At 40.5% G+C, this 26255-nt stretch overlaps 1 protein-coding gene across 2 annotated transcripts in view; it reads right to left on the minus strand.

Annotated features, from left to right (window-relative positions):
- Positions 1 to 969: 969 nt before the first annotated feature.
- Positions 970 to 26255, minus strand: part of adarb1b (adenosine deaminase RNA specific B1b) — a 53951-nt gene continuing 28665 nt past the window's right edge. The window contains exons 2-10 of one of the 2 annotated variants that reach the window (XM_042494846.1): positions 24550 to 24624; positions 18130 to 19055; positions 15179 to 15293; positions 12983 to 13151; positions 12677 to 12822; positions 11880 to 12048; positions 6424 to 6605; positions 3365 to 3543; positions 970 to 1835 (exon numbers count right to left, since the gene is read on the minus strand). In XM_042494846.1, coding sequence (XP_042350780.1) covers positions 1659 to 1835; positions 3365 to 3543; positions 6424 to 6605; positions 11880 to 12048; positions 12677 to 12822; positions 12983 to 13151; positions 15179 to 15293; positions 18130 to 19055; positions 24550 to 24577 — 2091 coding nt within the window. In that variant the 5' untranslated portion in view covers positions 24578 to 24624 and the 3' untranslated portion in view covers positions 970 to 1658. Of the gene's footprint in view, positions 1836 to 3364; positions 3544 to 6423; positions 6606 to 11879; positions 12049 to 12676; positions 12823 to 12982; positions 13152 to 15178; positions 15294 to 18129; positions 19855 to 24549; positions 24627 to 26255 lie in introns of those variants that run through there. The other variant, XM_042494845.1, reaches the window with a different exon arrangement.

A 26255-nucleotide genomic window follows, 5' to 3' on the forward strand; every position in this document is an offset into this window, starting at 1 on the left:
ACATACATACATTAGTTCCTACAGCTGGGAATGGGAATTCAACTGCAGTTACTCCTCATTTACAAGTTGGAAACATGAGGACATTGATGCACTCAGGGTGTAAAGGTCCGATCACAAAGGTCTCCTTGAACGTGTCCCTGTAGATGTAGAAGAGAGGACGACGGGAAAAAAATGACATCACACTGTGATACGTTTGGTTGGAACCTACCGGTAGCAGATATTAGCATACGACTTGTTCACCTCAGAGAGAGAATTACGTGGAGGGATTACAAAGTGTTTGCATCTCAGACTATCACTACAGACTGGCATAATGTGTATTGAACTTCACATATGTGGCACTACAGCACATAGACCATGCCTTCTATGAATAGTTCGACTATCATGGATCCCTGCCACAAGGTGACATAGTTACAAGATCTGAGAGGTCACTATTTTCACTGCAGTGTTGTCCCCCAATTTTCAAATGTCCAAAAAACAAAACAAAACAAAAAAAGTCCCTGCCCCCTCCCCCCAAAACAAACAAACAAACAAACAAACAATCACAAGAAATCTAGAAAATAGAGACAAAGATTCAAAGCTGCCTGTGGAGGAAGATGCTGGCATTCATTCAAAAATCATTCACTGACGGGCACACAGGGCTCTCCACCCAAGTTTTCTGCTCTGTAGGCCTCCCAGTTCAGTTCCCATGCAAAGCCATGGCTTAGATCAAGGAAAAATACAACGTGCAGCACCTCCCAAAGCTTGTCCCAGGACCCAGGCGAGGGGAGAAGTCAGAGGAGGGGATGCTCTTAACATGACCTCCCCCAACACACACACACACTGTTCAAGTATGAAATGAGAGTGACATAAAATAACTTACAAAACACGAATTAATGGAGAAGACACGAAAATCAACAAAAGCGTGCAAAACTGCGGCGATTCCTGGTCTGTATACACCTTCAAGTCAGTGAATCAAACAGGGCCACAGTATTTTGGAACATTTTAATCTTTAATACAGGGCTCTACGAACATGTAGTCTCATCTAAGGAACGGACCAAATGACAAACATTAAATGTTACATAACTATTTTAGATTCTCTTTCTTTTCACCGCTAGATTTACATCCGGAAAATTTATGCATCTTTAAAATAAACTTCGTCCTCATTCATTGTAGCGCGTACATTTTTTTTTCTCCCCCAGGTCCATACACATTGTTTTTTTTAGTTGACAAAAGATTCGGTTTCTAGGCTACATTTCACCCTAAACTGGCTACACTCGATCAAGAAAATAGACAAAAAAAACCTGCATAATTTCAACTTCAACATCTACCGCATAAAGACACGGATTCCAGTTTTAAAACGTAAAACAAATAAAGATGAAAATAAAAACACCATCCATTAAAATCAAAGTAAAAAGGACAAAAAAAAAAATGAATAGAATGAGAAAAAGACATGGTGAGGCCGAGGTCCTCTGAGGAATGAGAATGATGAGCTATGGATGGTTTGTGAAACTACGCACGTTTATTTCCACAAGTACAAAGTGCACGTGCGTGCCGACACGTGGGACGGAGGTAAGTGTCACTGTGGGCTGGTTGTTAATACGGGGCTCTCTTGCGTTCAGGCCTGGGTCGAGGGGGGAAGGAGTGGGGGGTTTAGGAATCCCTTGGGTCCCTCGACTCCCTCAGGAGCCCAGGGTGAACTGGTCTTGCTCAATGGGCTTTTTGACCCAGGCCCCCAGGCCGGCCTTGTGAAAGGCCTTGATGAGTGCCTGTTTGGCAGAGTGGTACTCTGCAGCCGCCTGCTTGGCTTCATGGTAGGAGCTGGGCTTCAGCACCTTGATCCGCAGGATGGATGAGAGCTGAAAGGGAGAGAGGAAGAGAGGGTGAGCTTTGGAATACTTTTTTATCTAAGCACAAGTAAAGCTCATAACACTGACGAGTGCAGCTCTGTCCTCTCTCGCTTTCCGTATCTGTGTTTAGTGTGTTCAAGTTCAACCATAATAAGAAAAATGACAAAAGGTTTTCTCAGATGTTAAATTGCACCATTTGGCAAAGTTTGGTTCATATACCGTATGAACAATCAGATCTCTGTATGTGGTCTGGGAACCAATCATCATGCTGCTGCTAGAATTCATCGTCCTGTTTGACCTACAAAATCTCTCAGTAATACATCTGAAGCCTGAGCAAATTGGTTTGATTTCTTTTCAAATACATGGGGAGAATGCAACAAACAACTTAACAAAACATGGCCCAAAAATTTGCGAAAAATTAGTGAAAAAAGTTATGAGAACATTTCCTGAAAAAAAAGTAAAACAAACAAGAGAAAGTGCTGAAAATAAAATATGTATGTCTTTATTTTAAATCTAAAAATATTATAATTATACATATATAAATATATATAAACATATATATATATATTTCTGAACATCCTTGGATAATTTTCAACAACCCTCCCCTCTTTCTTCAAACTAATTTTTATGTAATTTTCTTGTCACCTTTTCCTAATCTCTTGTGATTTGTGGAACATTACCAAGTTTGTCATGGCTTTTGTCCCCATGTTTTCAAAACAAATCAAATCTATTTAGTTTTAAAGGGCCAAATAGCATGTGAAAGGCATTTAAATGTAGCAAACTGTAAATGTAAATGTAGAAAACTGATGTCAAACCAGGTTTCAAAGGGTTAATGTGATGTCTATCAGTACACAGTAGTAGGGATGCACTTTACTGACCAAACATTGGTACTGGGAAATATTCGCCTTGTTCACTGCCATCAGCCTATTTCCAATTAAGATTCACAGATCTGTATTATCAGATTTTTGCACAGGCTAAAAATTCAGGGCTTGAGGCTAAAGGATTTCCAAGGACAAAACAAAGGAACAATAACTGGATCAGTTATTAGGAGTGCTATTATATATACCGTTCACTGATAACAGTGCACCACACTCCTGGAGCAGTGAGTGTACTTCGGCCACAAATGGAGCAGCAGAACATCAGACACAGTGAAAGTGAAACATAACTATTCATTGTGCTGGGTCAAAGAGACCACATTCACTCGCTTCTGCAGCAGCTCCTTCTCTCATCCATCAATCTGACCTGCTTAGCTCTGACCAGATCAACAGGTTAATTATTCACCCAAACTGCTGCTGTTGAAAACAAGGGGACATAGAATAACAAAAAGATACAGACACAAGATGAAACCCCAGGTTTTTCAAAAACAAACCCCATCAAAAAGACATCGGTAACAGGTGTCAGTCCAGAATTTTACAATCAGTGCATCCCTACGCTGTGGGAGTTTTAAATTTTGATTTGTTATTCAAACATTTAAAAAATTAGACAAAAGCCTTCGGGGTGATCAACCAGTGAAACACAACAGAGTGCAGTACACCCACCTTGGAGTGTAGTCGCACCCAGCGGCTGAAGAGGGCGTGCTTGCAGAGACGTGAAGCACGACCCATGTCGTCCTTGCCTGTGGTTGCATTTATCACCTCCAGGGCCTGGTCACCCACTGTCCAGTTCACACTGAAGTTGGGTGCCTTGCCCGGCTGTCTGGCCTCTGCATTACTTATACCTGGAAGCCAAAAACAACAGGGGTCAATAACGGAGCAGCACAGAGAGCCAAAAATATCATTGCTATCCAAAGAAAAAAAAAATGCTTCAAATGTATATAACGATGATTTCAAATTTTTTGTATACACTTAAGGATTCCTTTATGGTTTGTTAAAATTCTGCCACTTCTTCAGCTGAATAAACAGTCCAGACAGATGCACTGTCAGAAAGTTGGAAACAAGTTGTCTTAGTGTCAAAAGTTTTGGGGGTTATTATAGGACAATTATATATATTATGACAAGTCTTAAATACTGAATTAAATGTTTTCCTGTAGCAGTACCATCCACATTTTAAGAACATTTTAATTTTAATGAACATTATGTTAAGACCCTCAAAACATAGAATGTCTTCAAGCTTTCATGTAGAAAAGGGACTTAAGATAATAATTTACTTTCTCTGTCCTCCAAAGCTTCTGTGGGAGACCCACAGGAACTTAACCTCCTGCTACCCCGCTGCATGGACGTATTAAACAATGGATAAGGTACCAAACCTGGCAACCCATTCCTTCAAATGACAGCTGCTCCCACAGCTCGAACGGCAACTTTTATCCTTGCTTTTCTCTTTCTTTGTGCTACTGAGTGGAGACAAAATACCGTCCACCCAGGGGGACTATGAGGTCAGAGCCTGCTTTCTTCCAGCACACTACTGGGCATCAGCCTCCACTGTATCTGAAGCATAAATGGGAGATATATGGATGCCATAAATCCTGGTGTCTTGCTCTTTGTGTGTGTGAGTGTGTGTGTGTGTGTGTGTGTGTGTGTATTAAGCTCCTTGGTTCCATTTGGCAGCACTTGTGGCAGAAGATGATTTAAAGGGGATGAAATCCTCAGTGCTCTAACGCCACAGCCCTTCACCGCTAAAAACTCTCTAAAGCGGAAAAGGTTAATAACCCCCTACTATTATCTCCCTTACCCGCCATTTACAGAGCAACCAGGGAGGAGGAGCAGAGGGAGCTGCATATAGCTCCAGGCCCTGCGATAAGATGCCCCTTGTCATCCTCTAGGATCTCAAAAAAAATACAACAGTGTTCCTTCAACGGTTTGATTTGATTTATCTTTTGTTGTTGTCTGATTTGTGCTGCTGCAGTCATGTAGTTGTTTTTTTTCTTATGTGTTTAAACTTATGATCTGCTAAACTTTTGCTCCACCAAAGAGCAATTCAACAATAATAGTTTGGCAACAGTTAGTGACCACCGTAGGCCTATCAAGCTTTGAGTTTCTTGCATTTTCCAGTCAGAAGGGTTGTGTCTTTTAGCCTTTCATAAATCAAAAACACAACAGAAAAAAATTCTAACCATTAAACAGTGTGTTAATTTGCTCTAATGGAGGGTGCTAATGTTACCATGTGCAGCTCAATAGCCAGCTTCTTACAGAGTAACAGATTTTTACTTGATATCATAGACCAACTATATTAGTGGGGCTACAGGAAACACTAAAAATTAAAACTAGAGTCTTGTGGTTGTATGTTAGAATTTACAATCATGTCCATGAAGAACTTTGACCTTATGTGGAATTTTGTCATAATTACCGTGCAAATTCCTGAGTTACAGCCAAAATCATGATATGTGAGGTCTAAATAACCTTGACTTAAGTGAACAAATTCTAATCAGTTCATACTTGAGTCCAAGTGGATGTTTGTGCCAAATCTGTGGAAATTCCCTAAATGTGTTCTTGAGATACCATGTTAATGTGAATGAAACAGATGCAAGGTCACAGTGACCTTGGCCTTTCACCACCAAATTCCAATTGGATCATGCTTGAGTCCAAGTGGATGTTTGTGTCAAATTTGAAGCAATTTCCTAAAGGTGTTCTTGAGATATTGCATTGATGAGAATAAGACAGGAGAGGTCACAGCAATCTTTATTTTCAGTCAGTTCATCATTAAGTCCAAGTGGACGTTTGTGACAAATCTGAAGAAATTCCCTGTTGATGTTTGTGAGATATCAAGTTCACGAAAATGGGATTGCAAAATGACAAATGTACAGACTGATGAACAACCCCGAAAACATAATGCCTCTGGCCACTGCCAACACTGGCATGGAGGCATAAAAAGCTGTTTAAGGCTGGAGCATCTACTGTTCATCTAAAACAGCGCTGTTTCTTTGCATGTTTTCAAGTATATCATGTAAGTAGCCATCAAAAAGATTTAAGATTCTTCATTTAAAATGAGTCAGCTGAAAACATTTAAAAGTCTGCCAGTAGCAATTTTAAACCTTCTCACAAACCTGATGTTCGCCTAATTAGCTCGTCAGCAACACTTGTTAATCTTATCTTAAAATTAGAGGAAAGAAAGAGGACAAAATGTTGGAAGACTAAATGAGAGTTAGGAACCAAACATGGAGATTTTCCATGCTATTGTTTTACAAGGTTCTTGGACCAATCACTAGACAAAGACTGAATGCTAGATGTAAAAATAGAAACGCTGAAAGGAAAAAAAAAACAAAAAAAAACCCTGCGGGAGCCCAGGTCTATACGGCCTTTTTAAAAGGTCAAGCCAATGCTCAAAATTTACACAAAATGATAAAGCTATTCAAATTCCACAGGAACAAGGTAAATGCCAGCTCCGATCAAAGAGAGGAGAAAAGCAATAACTGTCTTCCTGCTGACCAGGGAGGTGGATAAATGTGTTTACTGCTTAGGGCTTAAACCGTCTTACTCTCTGATATTTAGAGAGCTGGAGTTTGATTGGCAAATATTAACAAGGAGATCTCATGAAAACATGACAATGTGAACAGGATCATGTCATTACTTCAGCTTTAGGGCTTATCAAGTTAACATTTCAGCAACTTTCAGCAAAAACGGTATTTGATATTCATCTCCTCTACATGAAAGAGGGAACTCACCACTGAGCAGAGGCCTGTTGAGGGTGAACTGCTGCGGCAGGTCCTCGATGTCCGCGATGCGCTGGTACATGGCCCTGGAAAGGTGGTCGGCATGGTAAAGGCTGCCGAGGATGATGCTGGAGAAGTAGATTGGCTCTGTGAAGTAGCTCATCAAAGAGCCCTGGATGCCCACGACATTCCACCTGCAGAGCACACACACGGCAACACATCAGATGACCTGGAATTGAGGCTAATATGCTGGACATACGCTATTTTAACTCCACACTTGTGGTGATTATGGAGACATGTTAAAATAATGTTAACTTTCTAAACACAGTTATTTAGAAACTAGTTTAACATTCACATTAGACCAAACCAAAAACTGATTGTCTTAACATGGAAATATAATTTGCAGAAAATTCACAGATGACTCAGCGGGCAACGTGTAGAATATTAAGCCTGGAGACTCTGTGCTCTGTGGTGCGTGCAGACACACACACACACACACACACACACACACACACACACACACACACACACACACAGGGCTGCACAAGCAAAAAATATATTGGTACATAACCAGCCAATGCAATCTACCACACACAATCACCCACAATCCTACAGTTGTATACACTCTGAAGTATCCAATTTCATTTTTTTTTTTACAAACTTGTGTATTTCTATTCTGTGTCATTAGCCATCTCTCCCCAGTCATTTTCCCATTGACATGCTCTGTGAAGCATCGCCTGCCCCAACTCAGAGAGAAAGACAGTGAGAGAGAGAGAGAGAGAGAGAAGAAAAAGGGATGGAGAGGGAGACAGTGAGGGAGAGTGTAAGGGGTGATGACACACAGGGAGAAGGAAAGTGACAGGGTAGATGAAGGGAGAGAGCAAAAGTTACACAGAGATGAAAGACTCTGCTTGTGAAGCAGTGTGCTTCAGTGTAGCATTCAGTCCTAAACTCATTCATTCCTGAAACATTAAACTTTACAAACAGGTCAAAATACATGGTTTATTAAAAAAATGTTAATATATGGGCCTAATAGTTGTTATTAGCAATAATTATAGATATATGGATAGTTCATTTGCTGGGAACTATTTTCAGCTGCAGATTGATGTTTATTTGTTATACTGACATGCATTTATGCCAAGTGGATGCTTTATGTGGGACTGACCTAAAAAACTACAGTGCCCATGTTCTTAGTAATGAAGGAACACTAATAGAGTGCCCCAAGAATGACTCCTAAAACCCAAAAATTAGCATTTTTCTATTCCCTGGTTCCCTGATTTTTTTGAATGGGTTTTTAGATCGATGCCTGAACTAAGATCTGCGTTTAAGAGGCTTTTACATTGTGTTGTACAACATAACATATGTCAGTAAACTTTAAAGCTTTTATGTGTATTAAAAAGGCAGTTGCTACATGAGACTATCCGCCATGCTTCCTGGAATGTTATTGTGAGAGGAGAAGTCGCATAACATTGCTCAGTGGAAACGCAGTCATCTCGCAATTGTGATTTATCGACATTTCAAAAATATCACTTAAGTTTTGTGCAAATCTGTAATGGGAACCCGCCTACTGACAGTGGGATGTGATCTCCTCATTGTCTCTTTCACTTCAGGCAGACTGTTTGAGAGTGTGTGAAATTACAAACATAGACCCAGAACAATGAGGAATATGCAAGCAGAAGACCCGAGGCTACTCGGAGACACCGTTGTCTCCATATGCAATATTCTCTGTGTGTATGTTTGTGAGAGAGAATGCCTGATAGTGTGTGTGAAAATGAAATCTCCGAATTCATAGCTGCGAGCAGTAAAGCACACATTCAGCACAGTCAAACAGCTTCATAATAGACTGTGCACTGACACACACACACACACACACACACACACACACACACACACACACACACCTGAAAACACTCTAAAGGGGCACACAGTACATAAAACACACACACACACACACACACATTCAGAGTTGTGTTTTCGGAGGCATTCAATTTCATTCCCTTCCAACATCTTTGTTGATATGTTACTCAATATCATGCTCTGTGTTTCTACACACATACAACACACACACAAACAAAAGAACAGGGTCAGAGCAAGTCAGAGGGCCAACGTAATCAGCTGTTAAAGAAATAACGACAGGAGAGAACAGGACAAACGGAGAGAAATAACCCATAAGAGCTCTGCCTGTTCGCTAATGAGCTCATTCAAATAGTACTAAGGCAGAGAACGGCTTGTTCTGGCTGAAGCCGTGGGGCCGGGCATGTAATCAAACGCAGAATGAGAGTGAGAAAAAACACTGCGTATGGAGAGAACATTATCGGCATGGTCAAAGTGAGCCAGTCAGTTGCTGTATTAAATGGCAGCCCGGCGGCCTGCGATAACTCAGACGGGGGACAAAAGCAGGTGGGCTGCAGATTTCTTACCTGGTTAATAGCTGTGTCACAAGAGGGCAGAGTGAGACGCCTTGCACACAGTCGTCTTTTCCTCACATTTGAAGAGATATACTCATAATGCCAAACCCCAGTGCTGGATATAGCAGATTTGCTGCCCTGGGCAAGCTTCCCCTAGCCTGCCCCCCAAGGCCCCCCTTAAACATTTTTTGTTTATATTAATTGTATATATTACAAAAAAGTACAAAATCTTATAAGAAATAAAAAAAGCAACTTAGCTAAAAAGCAACAATAATAAACTATAAAATAATACAGAATGTGCAAACTAGCCAATATTTTCTTCTTTTTTTTCACACCATGCCCCTGATGGCTTTGGCGTTTTCATTTTCTATTACTCTTATTCTCTCCAGATACACTCCAATCCTCCTTACCTTTATCATAGACTCTAAGTAAAGATGGATGTTATGACAGCTCCCCAAAAGTGAAGCCAAAACATCCTGATCGGCCCACCCCCACCCCATGGTGGCTGGCTGCAGTATAGGTCATAAACTCTATTTTTCCAAAGGTGTTTTCTGTCATTTAAGGTAATGCCCTGTATGTTCATTTGTTTTTTTTCCAGACAAAGTTTGGTTTTAATTAGTTATTTAATGCTATAAAAAAAAGATATTTAACAACATGATTGACAGTTGATCAATAGTGCTGCTCGCAATTGGTCAGGTGGGTGTATGAGCAGGGACTTGATATTGCGAGATCGCTACTGCGTACACTCTGGCTCCAAATGACATCACTAGAACAAGATGGCAGCCGCTGTAACTGGGAAATTTTGGCTTATTTTTTGTGCATTGAGTAGACACATGTTCCATCTTTACATACAGTCTCTAATACCCATCGGTGCCCTAACATATTCTGACTGTGATGATCACCCACTGATGCACACATCAAAATGGTTCCAAAGGAAAGTTTGATTTAAGATTTTTTTTAAATACCACTCAGAATTAAATTAAATTAAATTAAAATGTGATGTGTTTGTCTCACAGTGGATATAAGTGTAGAATAGAATTAGGAAATACCCAAAGTTTGTTGGTGAGTGTTATTGGCAATTTTGTGTTTCTCACTCTGCCTCAATTCCCAACATGATTAACCCTGTATGCACTGCCTTTACTGGTTTACTGTACCACAGCATTTTTGGATAAATACCCAGTTTGTATCTAATATGTATGTACTTCCATAGCAGTCACAGGATCCTCTGCTCTGGGCATCCTGGCCTGAAACAAAACATGAGTGTTTTTAGTGCCACTGTCCTGATGTGGTGACGTTAATGCAAGAGGCATTTGGGAAATAATGTTGAAAAAGGGTTTTACCAAGTATTTTAGGATTTCATAATGCAACGTCACAAGAAAAACACTCCACAAAATCCTACTTTCCCTGTCTCTGCATTTTTAGGACTTTAGAAAGATTGACTTTAGACATTTTAATACTAATTAAGGCCTTATTTTTATATTAATAAATTCATTGCCTTTCAAGGGCTTGTTAAGTATTAAGGTGAACTGCAGGACTTTTTTTCTTTTTTTTCCCGGTGCAGCTGGGGTTGGGTTTTGGGGGGATTTTGGTGTCTCTTGCCCATATGTAGATCCACCACTGCCAATCTCTCACTCAGCTGTTAAGGGTTAATTTTTTTATACTCTATATCAAATTCAAACTGGTGTCATCTTCAAAATATCTCATGCTTTTCCATGTTATCTAGTAAAGCACTGCCGGATAAAAACTGCCGCATGACTAAATGTACAACTTCCAACCTATTTTGCCCTCTACTGACTTGGATCGCTCCGCTGTGGACAACCACAGAAAATCTGCGCCACGAGTACCAGAGCTGACACGCCGAAAAGGGCAACAGGACTTCTCACACAGTACAAACAGTATACGCTACTCGTTCGACATCTCCCACAGCACATACACTCCCAGCGTTCAATCACTCTGTGCGTTCAGGCAAGGTATTACGATTCCTGGACAGAGGAGGAGGAGGAAGAAGAGGAGGAGGGATAAAAGAAGGGGGCCCCTGAGAAGAGTTATGGAGAAGTTTTATCGTTCATCACAAGGGAGGCACAGTGTTGCCTTGAACATGGACAGAGACTAAAGACGCTATGATGTGCCTGCGAAAATGCCCCCGGGGACTGAGGATCCATCAATCCGGCTGTCCCTGACACTCCCTGAGGAAAATGATGGACTTGCAATGACAAAGCGAGGATATAATGCAATTCATAGCAGCATGAGTAAATAAAACATGAAGAATCATGAAAATATACAGCTAAATAAGTGCAAAGCTTTACGATGAGAATGAAACATTTTTACTACAACTACTGATTTTTTTTAATATCAATATTATTTTGGAGATTAACTGATGAATCCTCTGGTCTGTAAAATGTCTGACAATAGTGAAAAATATCCATCCTAGTTTCTCAAAATCGAAGGCGGTGTCTCTAAATGTCAGTTTTGTCAGTCCAAAAGTCAAATATCCTATGAAACAGAGAAAAGTAGAACATCTCTGTATTTAAGAGTTAAAGCCTTTTTTTGCATGAAAAATTATGTCAAGAATTTATTGTTTATCAAAACAGTTGGTGATTATTTTTCCGCTGATTTAGTAATTGATAAATCAAGTAATGATTGATTTTCCAAACGTTCAGGGATTTTACCAATTCTACGACTCTTCCAGGCCTGGAAAGCGAATTTGTATAATTCCTTGACTTTTCCTTGTTTTCCGTGACTGTGGGAACCCTGTTACTTGATGTTGAGAGTTCCAGATTTTTGTACAGATTAAACACGTAAATTAATGATCTTTAGAAGTGCTGGTTGATGGATTCACTTTAAGACAGAGCCAGGCTAGCTGTTTCGCCTTGTTTCCAGTCTTTATGCTAAGCTAAGCTAAGCAAAAAAAGCGAATAAAAATATTCCCCAAAATGTTCAAGGATTCCATTGAGGATTTTCTGTTAAATAACAGAGAACAAGAAAGCAAAAAAAAAAAAAAGCTGCTCGTTATGACTTCAATATAATACATATAAATGCGTTAAGTGTGAACCAAATTACCTTGCAATCTTGTCACTGCAGGACATGGTGAGTAACCTTTCCCCCTGCAGCACCCCGTCCCAGGTCTGGATGGTGTTGCTGGACCTCACAGGGATGGTGCCTTCCCCCGACTCGATTTTGGTCCTTAACTGGCCCCGTGCTTTCCGGTTGGGATGTCTGTCTCCTTGGTCTGAGTGAGAGAGAAGACGTATAACATGTATAAGAAATTACGAACTGGGTGGAAATTTTGGCTCCCTATCAATGTGTGAATATCAACAATAACCTCAACGCCATGAAAGAAGCAAAGATTAAACAAAAAAGAAAAAAGAAAAAAAAAGATGGAAACACGACTTACACAAAAGCATGACCCATTATTTATTATTATGTTATCAATGTTTTCCGCTGTTCCACCAGCAGGCGCCATCTATTCAGTGACTAATTGAATGTGGCTGTTTTCTATTCAGTCTGCCATGTGCAACGGAAAACACTTTGACAAGAGTAAGAGGGAGGTTAATCAGACAGACAGTGTGGGCCGGCTGGGCGGGAGAAAGACTGATAGAGACAGACAGCGAATGACAAAAAGCTCTAATTACTAGAGCCTTGTTTAAATGTGCCTGAAATGCGTATTTGGATTTGGAGTAAAATTCTAATTAAATGAAACCAAGCATAAGAGGAAAGCCCTACAAATTTAATTAAATAAAATACGCTGTTGTTGAAACTGAATTCTGAACTGAGATGAGACCAAATTAAAAACATGTCGGCTGAGCTGAGGAGGAGAGATGAGGCCGGTGAGTGGATGCTCTGCGATCGCTCCATACCTTCGACTCCGGCTTCGTGCGGAGAGAAGATCCTGGCGTCTCCGCAGGGTGAGGTGCTGATGTAGAGGTGGAACTGGACGTTGTCCTTTAACCTGTAGCCTCCCTTGTCACACGGGACGAATATTGACTTGTGCTGGTCGTCCTTGCTGTGGTTGTGATTAAGATTTAACGGGAAACTTTAACATGGGGCTCACAAACTGCATTATTTAACTGGACTTTAAATGCTTTGTAATCAGAAACAGCAAAGAGCAATCTAAACACGTGATTAGATTGTCGATACAAGTGACCTCCCAGCAGTCCACTGACCTGAGGAAGAACTCCAGCTGGGTGTAGAGGTACCTGATGAGCGAGCGTCGGGCGATTATCTCAGCGTGGCAGTCATTGAGTGCCAGGCCACGGTCGCTCATGTACTCACCGTTGATGCATTTGGTTCCCGTGGAGACACAAATCACCTGTGCTTCCTTTACATCTGTCCCTGTTGGAGAGGAAAGGGGATAAAGACACATGAGAGAACAGGCACACACTCTTATAGAGGGTGTATTATGCTCATTTTCAGTTTCATTCTTGTATTTTGGGTTTCTGTTACAAGAACAGCTCCCAACTGGTGGGTCACGGTCCAATAGTGGGTCATGGGTCCATTCTGAATAGACCAAAAGTGACTTGAGAATGTGTTACGTTTGTAAAAAACATGCTATATTTCTTAAGTACAGTGAATTTCTGGCACAGAGCTTTTATTTTGAAATGCTGTTTTCTGCTGCAGAGTATGTAGTATGTAGTACATAGTATGTCGTATTTAGTATGTAGTGAATAATGGACAGGTAGTTAAGAGAGACAGCAAACTAGCTCAACGACATGGCCAAAGGCAAGTATGACTCTTCATTTATTAAACTGTGTGGACCTCTAATTGATGAATAAGGATAAACCTGGAACTGGGCCACTAGGTTTAACATGTTTACATGCTTTAATGTGAAAAAACAAACAAACAAACAAACAAACAAAAAAAAATTGTTATTTTTTTCAACCTGTCTGTGCCTCAACACCTTTCTCACCGGTCTCTATCAGCCCCCTTCTGTCCGCTGTCTGCTCAGATTGGTAAAGTTGGATAGTGTTCTCATTTCAAATGATACTAGTACCTTTTTTTAAAAGCCGGTATCCAACTTTACTCGGTACTTAACTTCCTCAGTAATAATAAAAACAAAATTTTTGAACAAGCTGCAGGGGTGACGAGTTACAGTAAAATGCTACTGTGCTCCTCTGCTCTTTTCTAATCACACATACATTTTCTGTCTGTGTGTGCGTGTTTGTGTGTGTGCGTGTGCGCGCGCATGTGTGTCTGCCTGTCTCGCTGTGATACTAGGCTGATACTAAAGTAATGAAGAAAATACACCAGATGCCAAAACTGTTGTGGCGATCGATGCTGCGGCAATAGTTTTGGCACGCTGCAAAGCCAACAGAGTGGCGGTTGAGCTCCGTGGCTGGCTTCCAGGCTTTGGAGATCTTTGCGGCATCCACCTCTTGTCTTAACACCCCATTCCCATCTAGATTTGCTCTCAGGTAATTTTGGAACAGATGGAATCTGTATTCGGTGGTGTCAATATAATTTGGTCGGTACCCTGAAAAGTGCCAAAATTGGTATCTAGCCCTATTGACTGGTCAGTTTCTACACCTTTAGTATCTGCACTCTTGGTGTCTCTGCATCGTTACTACAGCCATGAAATGACCGATACAGAGCTTAGGAGCACTTTGAAAACAGCTGGATATGTTTCAGCAGGAATGTGATCTGACATTGGGGAATAATTCACAACATTGGCAAAGAACACAACCTGTTTCCCTGACGTTAGCATGTAGCTACATATAGCAGTGTATCTTACGTAAACACTTGCACTAGTGTGCCTGAAGCAGATGAACATACATAGAAATCCAGCACGAGCGGCATCAACTTGTTGCAAAAGTAGAAAAAAACAGTTGAAAACATAGTATTCAGAATGGTCTGAAGCCTCAAGTTTTTGCTCACAGGGATTACTTTTATACACATTTACCTCTTTATTTGGCCACATTAAATATGAACAACAGACACTGTCACATTATGTATATGAAAAAAAAATCAGGGAAAGCATAACAGGTTTCCTTTAAAGAAATTATTTAACGTGCTGTGGGTCTTAATTGTGTTGGAAAAAACGGCAAAAAATTCCAAGTGAAGTACAAATACCTAAAATACCTTAGTAGAGTACTTGTGTTACCTCACTACAGTGCTGGTGATAGGACTGAAAATGAAACTGTGTTTTTTTTAAACTCATAAATGTTGTTTCATATGCTATAAAATAGGTCATTCATTTCTGAGGAAACATCATCAGAGAAAATTTACACTTCCCTGTGAATACTGTCAGCTTTTCGCTATGAGCCTTGCAATGTGAATTTTCCTTTGGGTACTACTTGACAATTGACTGACTTAGCCATATTTTGTAAGCACAAAAGCACCAACCATCTTTTCATCAAACCTACCTGTTGTCATGACGACCCCTGCTAGGACTTTCCGTCGTGCATGGGGGGAGGTGAAGTTTTCTGTCAGCTCACTGAACTTATCCACCACCAGGCGAGAGACTGCATCAGCCAGAACCTGGAATCACACACATACACATACACACACACACAGTCGCACACGAGCTTGTGTCAGATATGTCAGTTTACAAAGCGCGTCTGATGTTATCCTCCCCTGGAGCACCATGTACCTGTCACAGCATTCGCATTCAGCTCCAAACAACCATCAGAGCGTTGAAATGGCAACAAGTGAAACTGGGTTGACCCCCTGAGGTATACCTAACCCTCTTTCAAGCAACGCTGTTTGAGCCTGGCATGACAGTTATAATTTACCATCTCCCTTCTGACAGTGAAGCAAAAACCAAACAAGTAATCCCGAGCAACAGATGTGAACAAAGTGTTCGTCTACACTCCGCAAGGTTTAAAACTCCCGTCTAAACTCTGGGGGGAACCTCGAGTGAACTTCACACTTCTTTTGTTCTTGGACAGCCACCTCGTCTTGCCGCCTCTTTATCCATTGCTAATGTGATGGAAAATGACGACAACCAAGAGGAGAGATGACGGCTGGATGACCACAAATTAAAGAGATTAGTCCAATATTACTTCCCTGTTACTTTGGAGTCACCGAATCGTAGCCAGATCATTTGACTTTTGAATGCCAAGGTCGTCTATGGTGTAGCTATGAATTTTAAATCTCTAGGGATACAAAAAAGTGGAAGTGCCGATCACTAAGACAAAAAAACATATGTCCAAAGAGTATTTTTCTCTTGGTAATGAGTAAAAGAACACTTCATTTCCTAGAGACCAGCAAAACCAGCTCAAACTATAACACTAAACTAAAGTTACATTTTTTTTGGCAACAGCAGTGGACTCAAACCATTTGTCCCCATTAGTTCCTTGCCAGATGGAAACAGGCTGCACAAATTAAATACCAAGCGACAGAGAATTAATAGAGCAATTAGTGGGGGGCGCTATCGTTAAAATGGGGTTCTTGTCGAATAAATCAGTTGACAACTGGAGAGAGTGAGTAAAGAGAAAAAAGAAGGCTTTGGGAAGCCGAGTGTTGACACTGTGCTGTGCCGATTAGCTTTGCCGACTGTGTTATCTCTCTTCACACACTGGTGTTGCTGCGACTGTCACCTCTATAGTGGCATCAAAAGCATCCACCTGCCTTTAGTCCCTGCACACCTGATGTGAATGAGGTTTTAACGATAATGTACTGGAACAGCAGAGTTTGACAGGTGAAGTCGACTGGAAAAGACCACTTTGCAACTCAAATGACAAATCCAGGTTCACGAAGATTATGTCAAACAATAGTGCTTTCTTGTTTAATTCTGTTACATCTGTCAAATCTCTACGTAACTGGCCAAATGATACTGTTGTAACATAATCTAATCAGCCATTCATTTTGGAAGACACTCATTAGGAAGATGGGTGTGTCATTTATAAAATTGTGTGCTTTACTAAGATGAAAAATAAACATAATCTAGTGGAAAGTCATATTCAGACCAGGCACTGGCATCTTGATTATCTGCATTATAATAATTACCTGGATCAGATCTATTAGAAAAATATGATCTTTCAGAGCTGCTTGCACTTCTAAAAACTCATCCCAGTCTTCGTAATTTTAACTACTGTCATTTTCAACTCTTTTTAAATTACAATTATTGTTTAAAACCTACTGATAATGACTGACAAGGTCAAGTAAATGATCCAACAACAGCTTTAATGAAGGCAGAATTTGAAAAATGAAAATCATGTGTCTCATTTTCAAAGCAATTTGATAAAACTGACTAAATCTGGGATCTACCATTTATTTTGGCATCAATAATTTCTTTAAAACTGGAAGGGAATTTCAGTGTGTCCTGTAGGGACTATTGAATGTCTTTGAAGAAAAGTCTTGCATTCTGTCTGCAAATGTATTAATATCCAAAATAAATACAAAAACAATTTATGTTATAGCCTAACAGTACTACTGGGCTTCTTTCCATTGGCCTGAATGTGATACCAACTGGAGTATGAATGTGCACAATGTTATTCAAATTAATACTGTTGCTCAGGATCCTTCATATCTAGGTTTCAATTAGACTTTAGTCTTCATGGTCATGATTCGATTCCTTCATATTCATATATTTGTGGCGGCCCGAGATGATTAAAACATCTGTCGCCACAAATGGATTTTTTTAATTTTTGGAGCTGGATCGTTCACTACGAGCACTGTTAAAATATACACACTGTTTGGATACATACCACCACAAATAAACTTAAATTCTGTGAAAAACGGTGGATTCAATATTCACTTGAAACATTTTTCCCAGTACTGATGGCTATGCAGTTGTTAGCATATCAAGTCTTAATTCGTAAAGTTCAGCAGAGGTGTTCATATCCTGCCTGACAACTGTTAATTACAGTTTCAAATTCAACTTTAAAAAGATTGGCAACAGGGAAATGCCAATACGTTTTTTGATTTAGATGATCAAATCAAAAGCTCATTTCCAGTAATTTTCAAAATAAAAATCAGGACTCTCCTTATAATTACATAGTGTAGGTATTCCAACAAGCAAAGTCTTAACTATACATCTTATAAACCCTGACAGAAGCTGTAATTTAAGATCACAACCCCTGGAATAGTTTCTTTGGCTTATTAAATTCACAAAACAAAGTGGTCAGTCAAAATAATTCATAATTTCAAGGCCTTAATAACTAATGAGTCAACCTGACTGCTTAGTGACTATGCAATTGAACATTTAATTAGTGTGCTGAAAGCTTTAATCAGGGTAGACTTTTTTTAGTGTGTGGATGCCTGATGTGGTCCCAGCTGCTAAAGATCTTGGTGAATTACTGGTTGAGTTTATTCTCTGATCTGGTGAGATTCTTAGACGTATGACAATGTTTGTAAAAAAGAAACATCTTACCTGGGGCAGGTGAAGCTGCAATCCCTCTCTTGGTATGGGTTGCCGGGATGGTGTCTGGTCTAGCTGCATGTTGAAGAGAGCTGAGAGGGCTGCCTGCGCTGCCCGGGCTTTAGCCAGCTTCTTGTTGCGCCCTGAGCCTTCAAACGTCTGTGCATCCACCGTTACTGACATCACAAAATTCTTGGCATGACTCTCCCCGCTCTCTGAGACAAAGTCATATTTGAGGCCTGGCCTGAGCTCATTGAGGATCATGACTGGGTTTTTGCCACTGGAGGGCGAGCTGAATGTTGATGGAGGGGGCAATGGGGCCTGGGCAAGGTTGCTGCCAGGTGGTGTTGGCAGTGGGTACTCCCCTAGTGAGTTTAAGGAGCTGCTACCATTGGAGCCGAGATAGAAGGACTCTTCAGGTGCGGCTGGTGTCTCAAAGCCATTGAAGAGCATGTCTGGGAAGTCAGCTTGGTCAGATGTAAAGTCTGTGTTCACTGTCAGTGTTCGACCCATGGCCAGGTGTGCCTCAGAGGCATTGGGGAACTGGACGAAGGAACGCAGTGCTTTTTCTGCTGCATTTAGTTTGGCCTTCTTCTTAGTCGGGCCCATACCCTCAAACATCTGTCCATTGACCTCCACAGTCATGACAAAAACTGGTGCATGGACTGGTCCTGTCTGGGACAGAAGTTTGTACTGTAGACCCGGTTTGATTTCGTTCAACTGCATCAGAGCATTCTTAGGCAGGACCGGCCCCGGTGTTTTCTTGCGCTTCTTGGCCCGGAACTTGGAGTGTGCGTGCCCATTGTTTCCTTCTTCTAGGGGCCGCTTTCGACTGCCCAGGCCGCTTCCATTGGGGAGCTGCTCAGGCACTCCCACCCCGTCTTTGCAGGACACGTTGTCCAGGTTTCGGTTTTCTTTAACATCGGTGCTGCTCGAACCTGCGGTGCCCAGAAAGAGTAACTTACAACGCCTTCGTTGCAGGATCTTGTAAATGCAAAATTTATAGATTCCTTTATCACTCTTTGGAACTGAAACAATGATTTGTGTTCCTTTATTCAAGCAAGAGATACTGGCTTTTAATTGGATTGAACATATTAACCTATGGTCTACTGATATTACTACAAATAGGAGAACGTCATCAATACATCTACTGTTGTCAAAAATATGCCGAGTGTTAGAAATGGCCATGAAACAGCTTAAGGTATCTTTTGGACTACATTTTGGTTATCTGGTATTTCATTTTGAAATGTATCTCTGAATATATCTTGATAATTAAAGTTGTAGTTATGAAGACTCTTTATTCTGATGGTCAGGTTATATTTCCAACTACAACAACTACTTTGCATTTCTCAGGTTGCACAGTGTAATGGGTCTCAAACATAAATGCACACAAAACGAGCACACATAGACGCACAGACACACGCACACAGAGCTGTTCCTCATCCACTCTATCAATGTTTAATCGCTTGAGTGGCTACAGAGACATAAGGTACACTTTAAATGTTCAGTTTGAAACTGCGGGTGCTGAAATATTCTCTACTGGGGAACACATATCACTGAATCCAGTTAGCAAAGTGGATGGAATATTGGCAAAAATTTTCATTTATAACATCCTTCAGCAAAGGCTTGATAGGTTACTCCTTGCGGTACTCAGGAGAAAGAGAGGCCGCAGTGTGCATGAGTGGGGTTGTAGGTTGGGTTGAGGGAGTGCAGGGGGAGGAGTGCAGGGGGGAGGAGCTGAGGACCAGGCAAACAGGAGAATACATCAAAGAGGCGGAAGGAGAAGACTCCACCTACTGCAGGATCCTAAAGTCTTGACTGGTGACACGGTGGGAGGTTAAAATGCTGTTTTGTTTTTTTTTTTTACAAAAGATTTTTGAGAAGAATGACTGTCGTATTTAAAATGAGGAAATCTGAATTAGAAATCTGTATCTAATGAGGTGCCATTCATAAGACCCTGCGCCTCTGAGATCCCCCCCATGGAGCTTGTCAGAGAACACAGTGTTTTAGGTTGCAAAATGTACCAACATGCCGTTACCATCTGCATAGTACAATCGACATGTCTAAAGGCAACAACAAAAAAACTTATTCCTAACATCAAGAACACAAACATGCATATCTGTCAATTTATGAGCAACATCTGCACCGAAAACATGCAGTATTTTTGGTGTGTGCGTGCATTCTGCAAAATGGTATTTTGCAATAAGAGTTTTGCAAATAAACAAGTGAAAGGAGGGGCTGTGCAAAATAGAAGCCCATAAGAACTATCACCTGTCAAAATGTTGATGGGTGAAATCTGTGTAATGAACAGGGGCACATTTGCAGCCAACAACCTTTAACCAGCACAGATGCTGCAGCATTAGTTAACTGAATTAATTAAATTTAAGCTGCTGTGGAAATTTGTGCATTAAATGAAGAGTTGGACTCTCATTTAACATGAGTTTTTAATAAATCTACAGCCAGTTGTCCTGTATCTCATTGCTTTTCTCTGTAAATGATAGAAGACAAAGAACTCCCAGCAGCCCCTTATATACTGCCAGTTCAAGGTGGGAATAATGCACCATTATGCCGCCTCGCAGTTATTTATAAAAGGTATGATTGCGGAATGGGTGAAGAGAATTGTCTTGCCTTTGAGCTGGCAGCAGAGATAAAAAGAGCGCCGCAATGGTGTCTGTATTAAAAGGACAGCCAGCAGGATGGGAACATGGGTGGGACAGATGTAACGTTTTAACAGCATATTTTATGTGCAACCCTCTGCGGGAGATTTAAAAAAAAAACAACTGACAGCAGTTAGCAGCTAACTCACAGAAGTAGAACAGCGGTCGAAAATCTGCAAGTTGGGAAAGGATTTTGATTCGGGAGCTCCTTACCCTCTGAGCAGAGAATGAGATCAGCCATCATACATCAGAGACAATAAACAACTGTTATTACCATGTTATGTCAATATTATGTCACTGTCAATAGGGATGCACGATACTGAATTTTTATGCCGATATGCCCATATATAACAACTAATTTGGCTGATAACAAACATTGATACATCCACTTTTTTCCCCACCTAACTTCAGTGATCATCACGTCTCCTCTATAATGGAGTAAACATCGTATTATGCATACTCGACATGAAATACAATGCTTCTCAATGTAATTAATATGCATTCATTGTGAAAAATAAGATAAACACTTAAAGTTTGGGTTGATGTTTTGAACATGTTCACTATGTCAAAATAATAATAATAAAAAAAATTCTGATACTTTATTTTAAAGCCAATAGCTGACCACAGCAATGCTGTGCCGAAATTATCGTGCATCCTTAATTGCAATTGTTTATTAAGTGCTGCTGGCATGTATGTTAAATGTCACATCAGAGGCAAACGCTGTTGTGCTACATGTCACACCTGTCACACTTATTTTAATTTCCTGATTCCAGCATCCTATCTAAAATCACAAACTGAAGCGGCATGATACTGCTGCTGTCGTTTGGTTCTGTGTAAACATGCAAAGCCCGCGTATAGAGGGAACTTAGTAGCGGCAGTTACATTTGTGGGTTATAGGGACTAGTTAGCCAATCAAAAACTTGAATCACACACTGAAAACTGTAGCATGCTGCACAGATAAACATGGTGAATATAATGGCACACAGAAATAAAAAACAAAAAAGAAAACTGGAGCTTCCTCCCTCCGTTACAAAATGTATTATTCGACACATTTAAACCTCTCTACTGGGTCAAAATTGATTATCTTCATTTTAGTTGAATAACTTTTTGCAGCATGATGGATATCCAGTAGTAACCAGATCAGAGGACAAAAGCCAAAGAGCAGCAGCCACGACACCATGCACTGAATTATGGCACACACATGCAATTGTGGTCGTTATCATGCACATCAGCGTCTGTGTAATCAGCCCCCATTACTTCTGCAAAGACTACACATCTTGAATGGCTGGATGTGTCAGAGCCTCATTTCCCTATGAGGCTTGCATGAACCAAATAATGCAGGAAAAAAGTCTCTTATCACAACTTCATTTTAACTTGTTTGTTGGGCTTTTGATTTTGGGATGATTCATGTGATTAAAAGAATTTCAAGAACTGCAGAGGTTGTCACATAAAAGTTAAAACATTCTTTCATGTTTTCCTCTGGCGTTTCCCTTGGTATTAAAGAAGTAGGCTTGTGTGAGCTTGGACTGTGTTTTATCTTCAAATATATATTTTGACTGGCAGTAAAAATGTAAGAAAGACGCTTCAGAAGCTTTGAAAAACAACAAAGACCATTTTGTAACTCTGCTTATTTGACTTAACACGTAACAACATACTTCTTCTCAGAGCAAAAACAGCGAGTATGACACTACAATGGGAACTGTTCATTTGTATTGCAGGTTAGGGCGCTGCGAGGATGACAGCTCTCTTTGAATGCGAGTTCAGAATCGCTAAGGTGAGAGGAAACACATTCAATCATGTCTTTCCGTGCCTCCTGAGCCTCAGTTACTGAGTTCAAACCAAAAAGTCTAATTAAAGTTAAATAAGACGGAGAGGAGAGGATTTTCTTAGGAGAGGAATGGAGGTAGAGGGAATCTGTAATATGACCTGAAGCCTCTCAGATGTAATGATTAGTACTTCCTTAAAAAGTTTCTGTCAAATCAGCCGTGTGTATTTGTGTATGTATGCACTACTCTGTGTCTAAGTTCAGGTAAGGACATATGATAGCCCATCATGCTCATGGAGGAGCAATTACTGAAATGTAATTAGCAACACAACTAGGGATTTTGGTTTTGCTTCATTTTGTCAATAACCTGACACTAACCAATTGGTTAATTAAAAAAAACAACAACAAAACCCTATTAAAATAATCATGTGAAAAAAAGGCCCTTTCCTTTTAGTCCGCCACTCGTCACTCCAAAGACTCATTTCAAAGCACTATCCATTTAAATTTAGTGAAATTTCAAAGTTTTGTTCCACTCTATATGTCTTGAGTTTTTATTTTATTTTCAGTCTGCTATGCTGACAGCCAGCCAGCTGCATTAACATGCAGACACACAGTCCCACTGCCCTCCCTCTGGTCTCCACATCAGTCGGGTTGGGTCTAGCTAGCAGTGCTGCTCATTTGCAGTTAACACGGGTAATGATGCTGCGGCAACATAGTGAGCACCCTCTCGTGTCCCCCAGGTCACCCTGGTTAGAGAGGGGCTTCATTTTGAGATGCAAAACCCTTTGAGTATTGTTAACAATGTTAGCACCATTACCTGTGCTTACAGTCTAACAGTAGTAAGAGAGCTAACAGTAGTCAACGATGCTAAGAGTGTTACAGCTAAAAATTGAGCTGGGGCGAGACCAGAGATGGGGCACAATGTTTTCACAGCAATGCTGTTGCGACAGATTGGCGTTATTAGTGGTACTTGCGCCACAGCTTGCTAGCTAATTAAGAAATGTATGCATTAAATGTATTAAGAAAACTTGGATACAGCCATGGATGTAGGGCCTGTTCATTCCTATGAGAGCTGCTCAGTAGTGCATGGAGCAAAAAATGCTCTATTTTCGCTGTCTGAAAGTAACCGGATCATCCGCATTATGGGGCCCAAAGAGCACGAGAACTAGAGACTTCCGTGGTGGAGCGACTGACTTCTGGTTCAGGGCTGCGCTAGCTTGAATGGTGATCAAATTATTTAATCTTGCGGCTCTTTTAGACTTTCCAAATGTTATAAAACAGAATGGATTAAATCTTGATAGTGAAATTAGTAATTTTGCAAAGGTGTTGACGCTCACAAAAATGAATCCACTGATAAACAGATGTCTTTTTCACAATGTAAGTCAATGGGAAAAAGTCTTCGTGGGCCTCATGGCATCAGGTGACCGACCTGGGTGGTGTAATTCCACTTTTGGCCACTATGCGGAATTTGCTTTAAAGCCTGGTGCACTTCCTGGGGGCTTGCCAGACCCCGGTGGGGTGGAATGCACCAAAATTAACCTATAGACCCACGTCTGTAACCAGTTGAAAATATTCTTGATCGTTAATGATTAGAAATTGACATTCCAAATTGTTAATGTGCTAACTGGCCACATTGAATTCATTCTGTTGGTCTTTTGGTTTTCCTTTTTGAATGACGAGTACAGAGTTAGAGTTACAATATGAGTTATTTCCTGTCACATTGGCGCAGACACTGCTAACGGTGCAAACAGAACTAACAAAGCTAAATCAGATTGCAACTCATGATAGCACTATGGCACTATGCTGATATTTATGCAATATAGGTGAGCAAAATGTGTTAACACTGATTACACATCAGAGAAGGACAGGAGGACATACGGGGGAAGACATGCGGGCATACAAAAAGGAGGAAAACGAAAATACGGGCAGACATTTAAGAGTAGAGACCAGCTATTGCTCGGACAGGAAGACAGACAGACTGAAAAAAGAGAAAAATCAGAGTCGACTCACTCATATTCTCCTCCTCATCCACATCCATGGTCACGGGTTTGTTCTGACCGGAGAGCAGCCTGGCCCCCACTGCACCTGGGTATCAGAGGACACAAAGGTGGACTGCGTGAGTGCTGGACAGAGTGACACACATGCATATAAACACATTCAAAGACCTTGAGTGGCTACAGTGATGATAAATTTCTTGATGCTCCAGCACGCACACACAAAAAAAATGCACATATTGCACTGCGTAAGTAGCCCGTGAGGTAGGCATATAAATATTCAGAGACTGAGAGATATCAAGGTGAGAGAGGAGGCCAGGGCTGACAGGCCTTAATAGCAGGAGCAGTCTATTGTGACTTTAATATCCCTCCGATTAGACCTCATTTCCCACTGCCTGCTGAGAGATATACAGCTAGTGACATGGCCAAGTTACTCCATTACCGCACACACATACACACACGACTTATCCCAAGGTGGAGAGTGTGATTAAAGCTCCATTAAGCAATATTTTTCGCACTAACACAGAATCAAATGATTTCCTGGAATTTGAAATGTTCGCAATGAACAACCATCTCTGAGGGTATACATGTTTTTTTTTTCCCAGTGTTCTGCAACTGACTCTGTTTTGCCCTTTTTACATGTATATGGTTAAATCCAAAGCAGCAAATAGTTCATTACAAAAGCAAAGCATCAAACAAGTTAGCCACCTTGAAGCTTTTGGTCAGTATAAAGTACCAATAGTTATTTCCACAATACTGTCACATCGAAGAGGGGATTTGGTTAAAAAAAAAAAAAAAAGTTGATGTTCAATTCTGTCTCCAAGTGCTAGCATTAATGCAGTGCTTTGGAGGAGATTTAAAAATATTGAGATATACTGTATGTCCTGTATTGAGATACTGCCTAAACATATCGCTATATAATTTTCTGTGTCCGCTGTTTGGTACTGGGCAGTAAGCGTAGAGATGTATTAATGAGAAAACATTAATGAAAGCAGTACGAGTCATCTAAAACATTTGCAGCAAATAAAATCAAAACTGAAAAATGCTACAATCTAAAACAGAAAACTGCGCGTTAACCTGCTTTTATTAGTTGTTTTAAAACTCTCTTTTTTGTGTTTTAAAAGTGAATTATTCTGTCAATATATTCCTCTGTATGTCTTCAATTACACTGTATTGAGATGAAACCTGTTACTTGCACGCCTAAATAGTGGGCATAATGTGAAGATTCAATCCATTGGCTTTGGGATCTTGCAAGCTCCTTTCTACATTGACGAAATAAACAAATTTCACATACGCCTTGTGGGTGATCATGCGAGAGTTCTCTTGTACGGAACAATATTACTCATGTGAAAGCTGAGCAGTGAGTGGGTGGCAACCGTACTTGGGCACGGTAGGAATAAATCATACTAATTCTGAAAAAAAAAAAAAATCTAAATTATTACACACATTTACTTAAACTGGCTTACAAACTGCTTCATGGAGCACTAACAACATTGTTAGACTCACTATAGAAATGGAAAGAAAATAGATCAACACTGATGCAGAACTGGAGATAACGTATTTTCTGTTCCACTATGTCAAAACCAGACACTCACATTACACACAGTGCAACTTGAGAACAGCAAATTAGCTGACACTACGACAACAAAACCTAAACATGAAATTTATTTAACTCATAATAAGGTTTTTAAATCATAAATTCATTGATGATTCGTGCCAACC

Source organism: Plectropomus leopardus, chromosome 10, assembly GCF_008729295.1.
Source record: "Plectropomus leopardus isolate mb chromosome 10, YSFRI_Pleo_2.0, whole genome shotgun sequence".
Lineage (NCBI taxonomy): Eukaryota > Metazoa > Chordata > Actinopteri > Perciformes > Serranidae > Plectropomus > Plectropomus leopardus.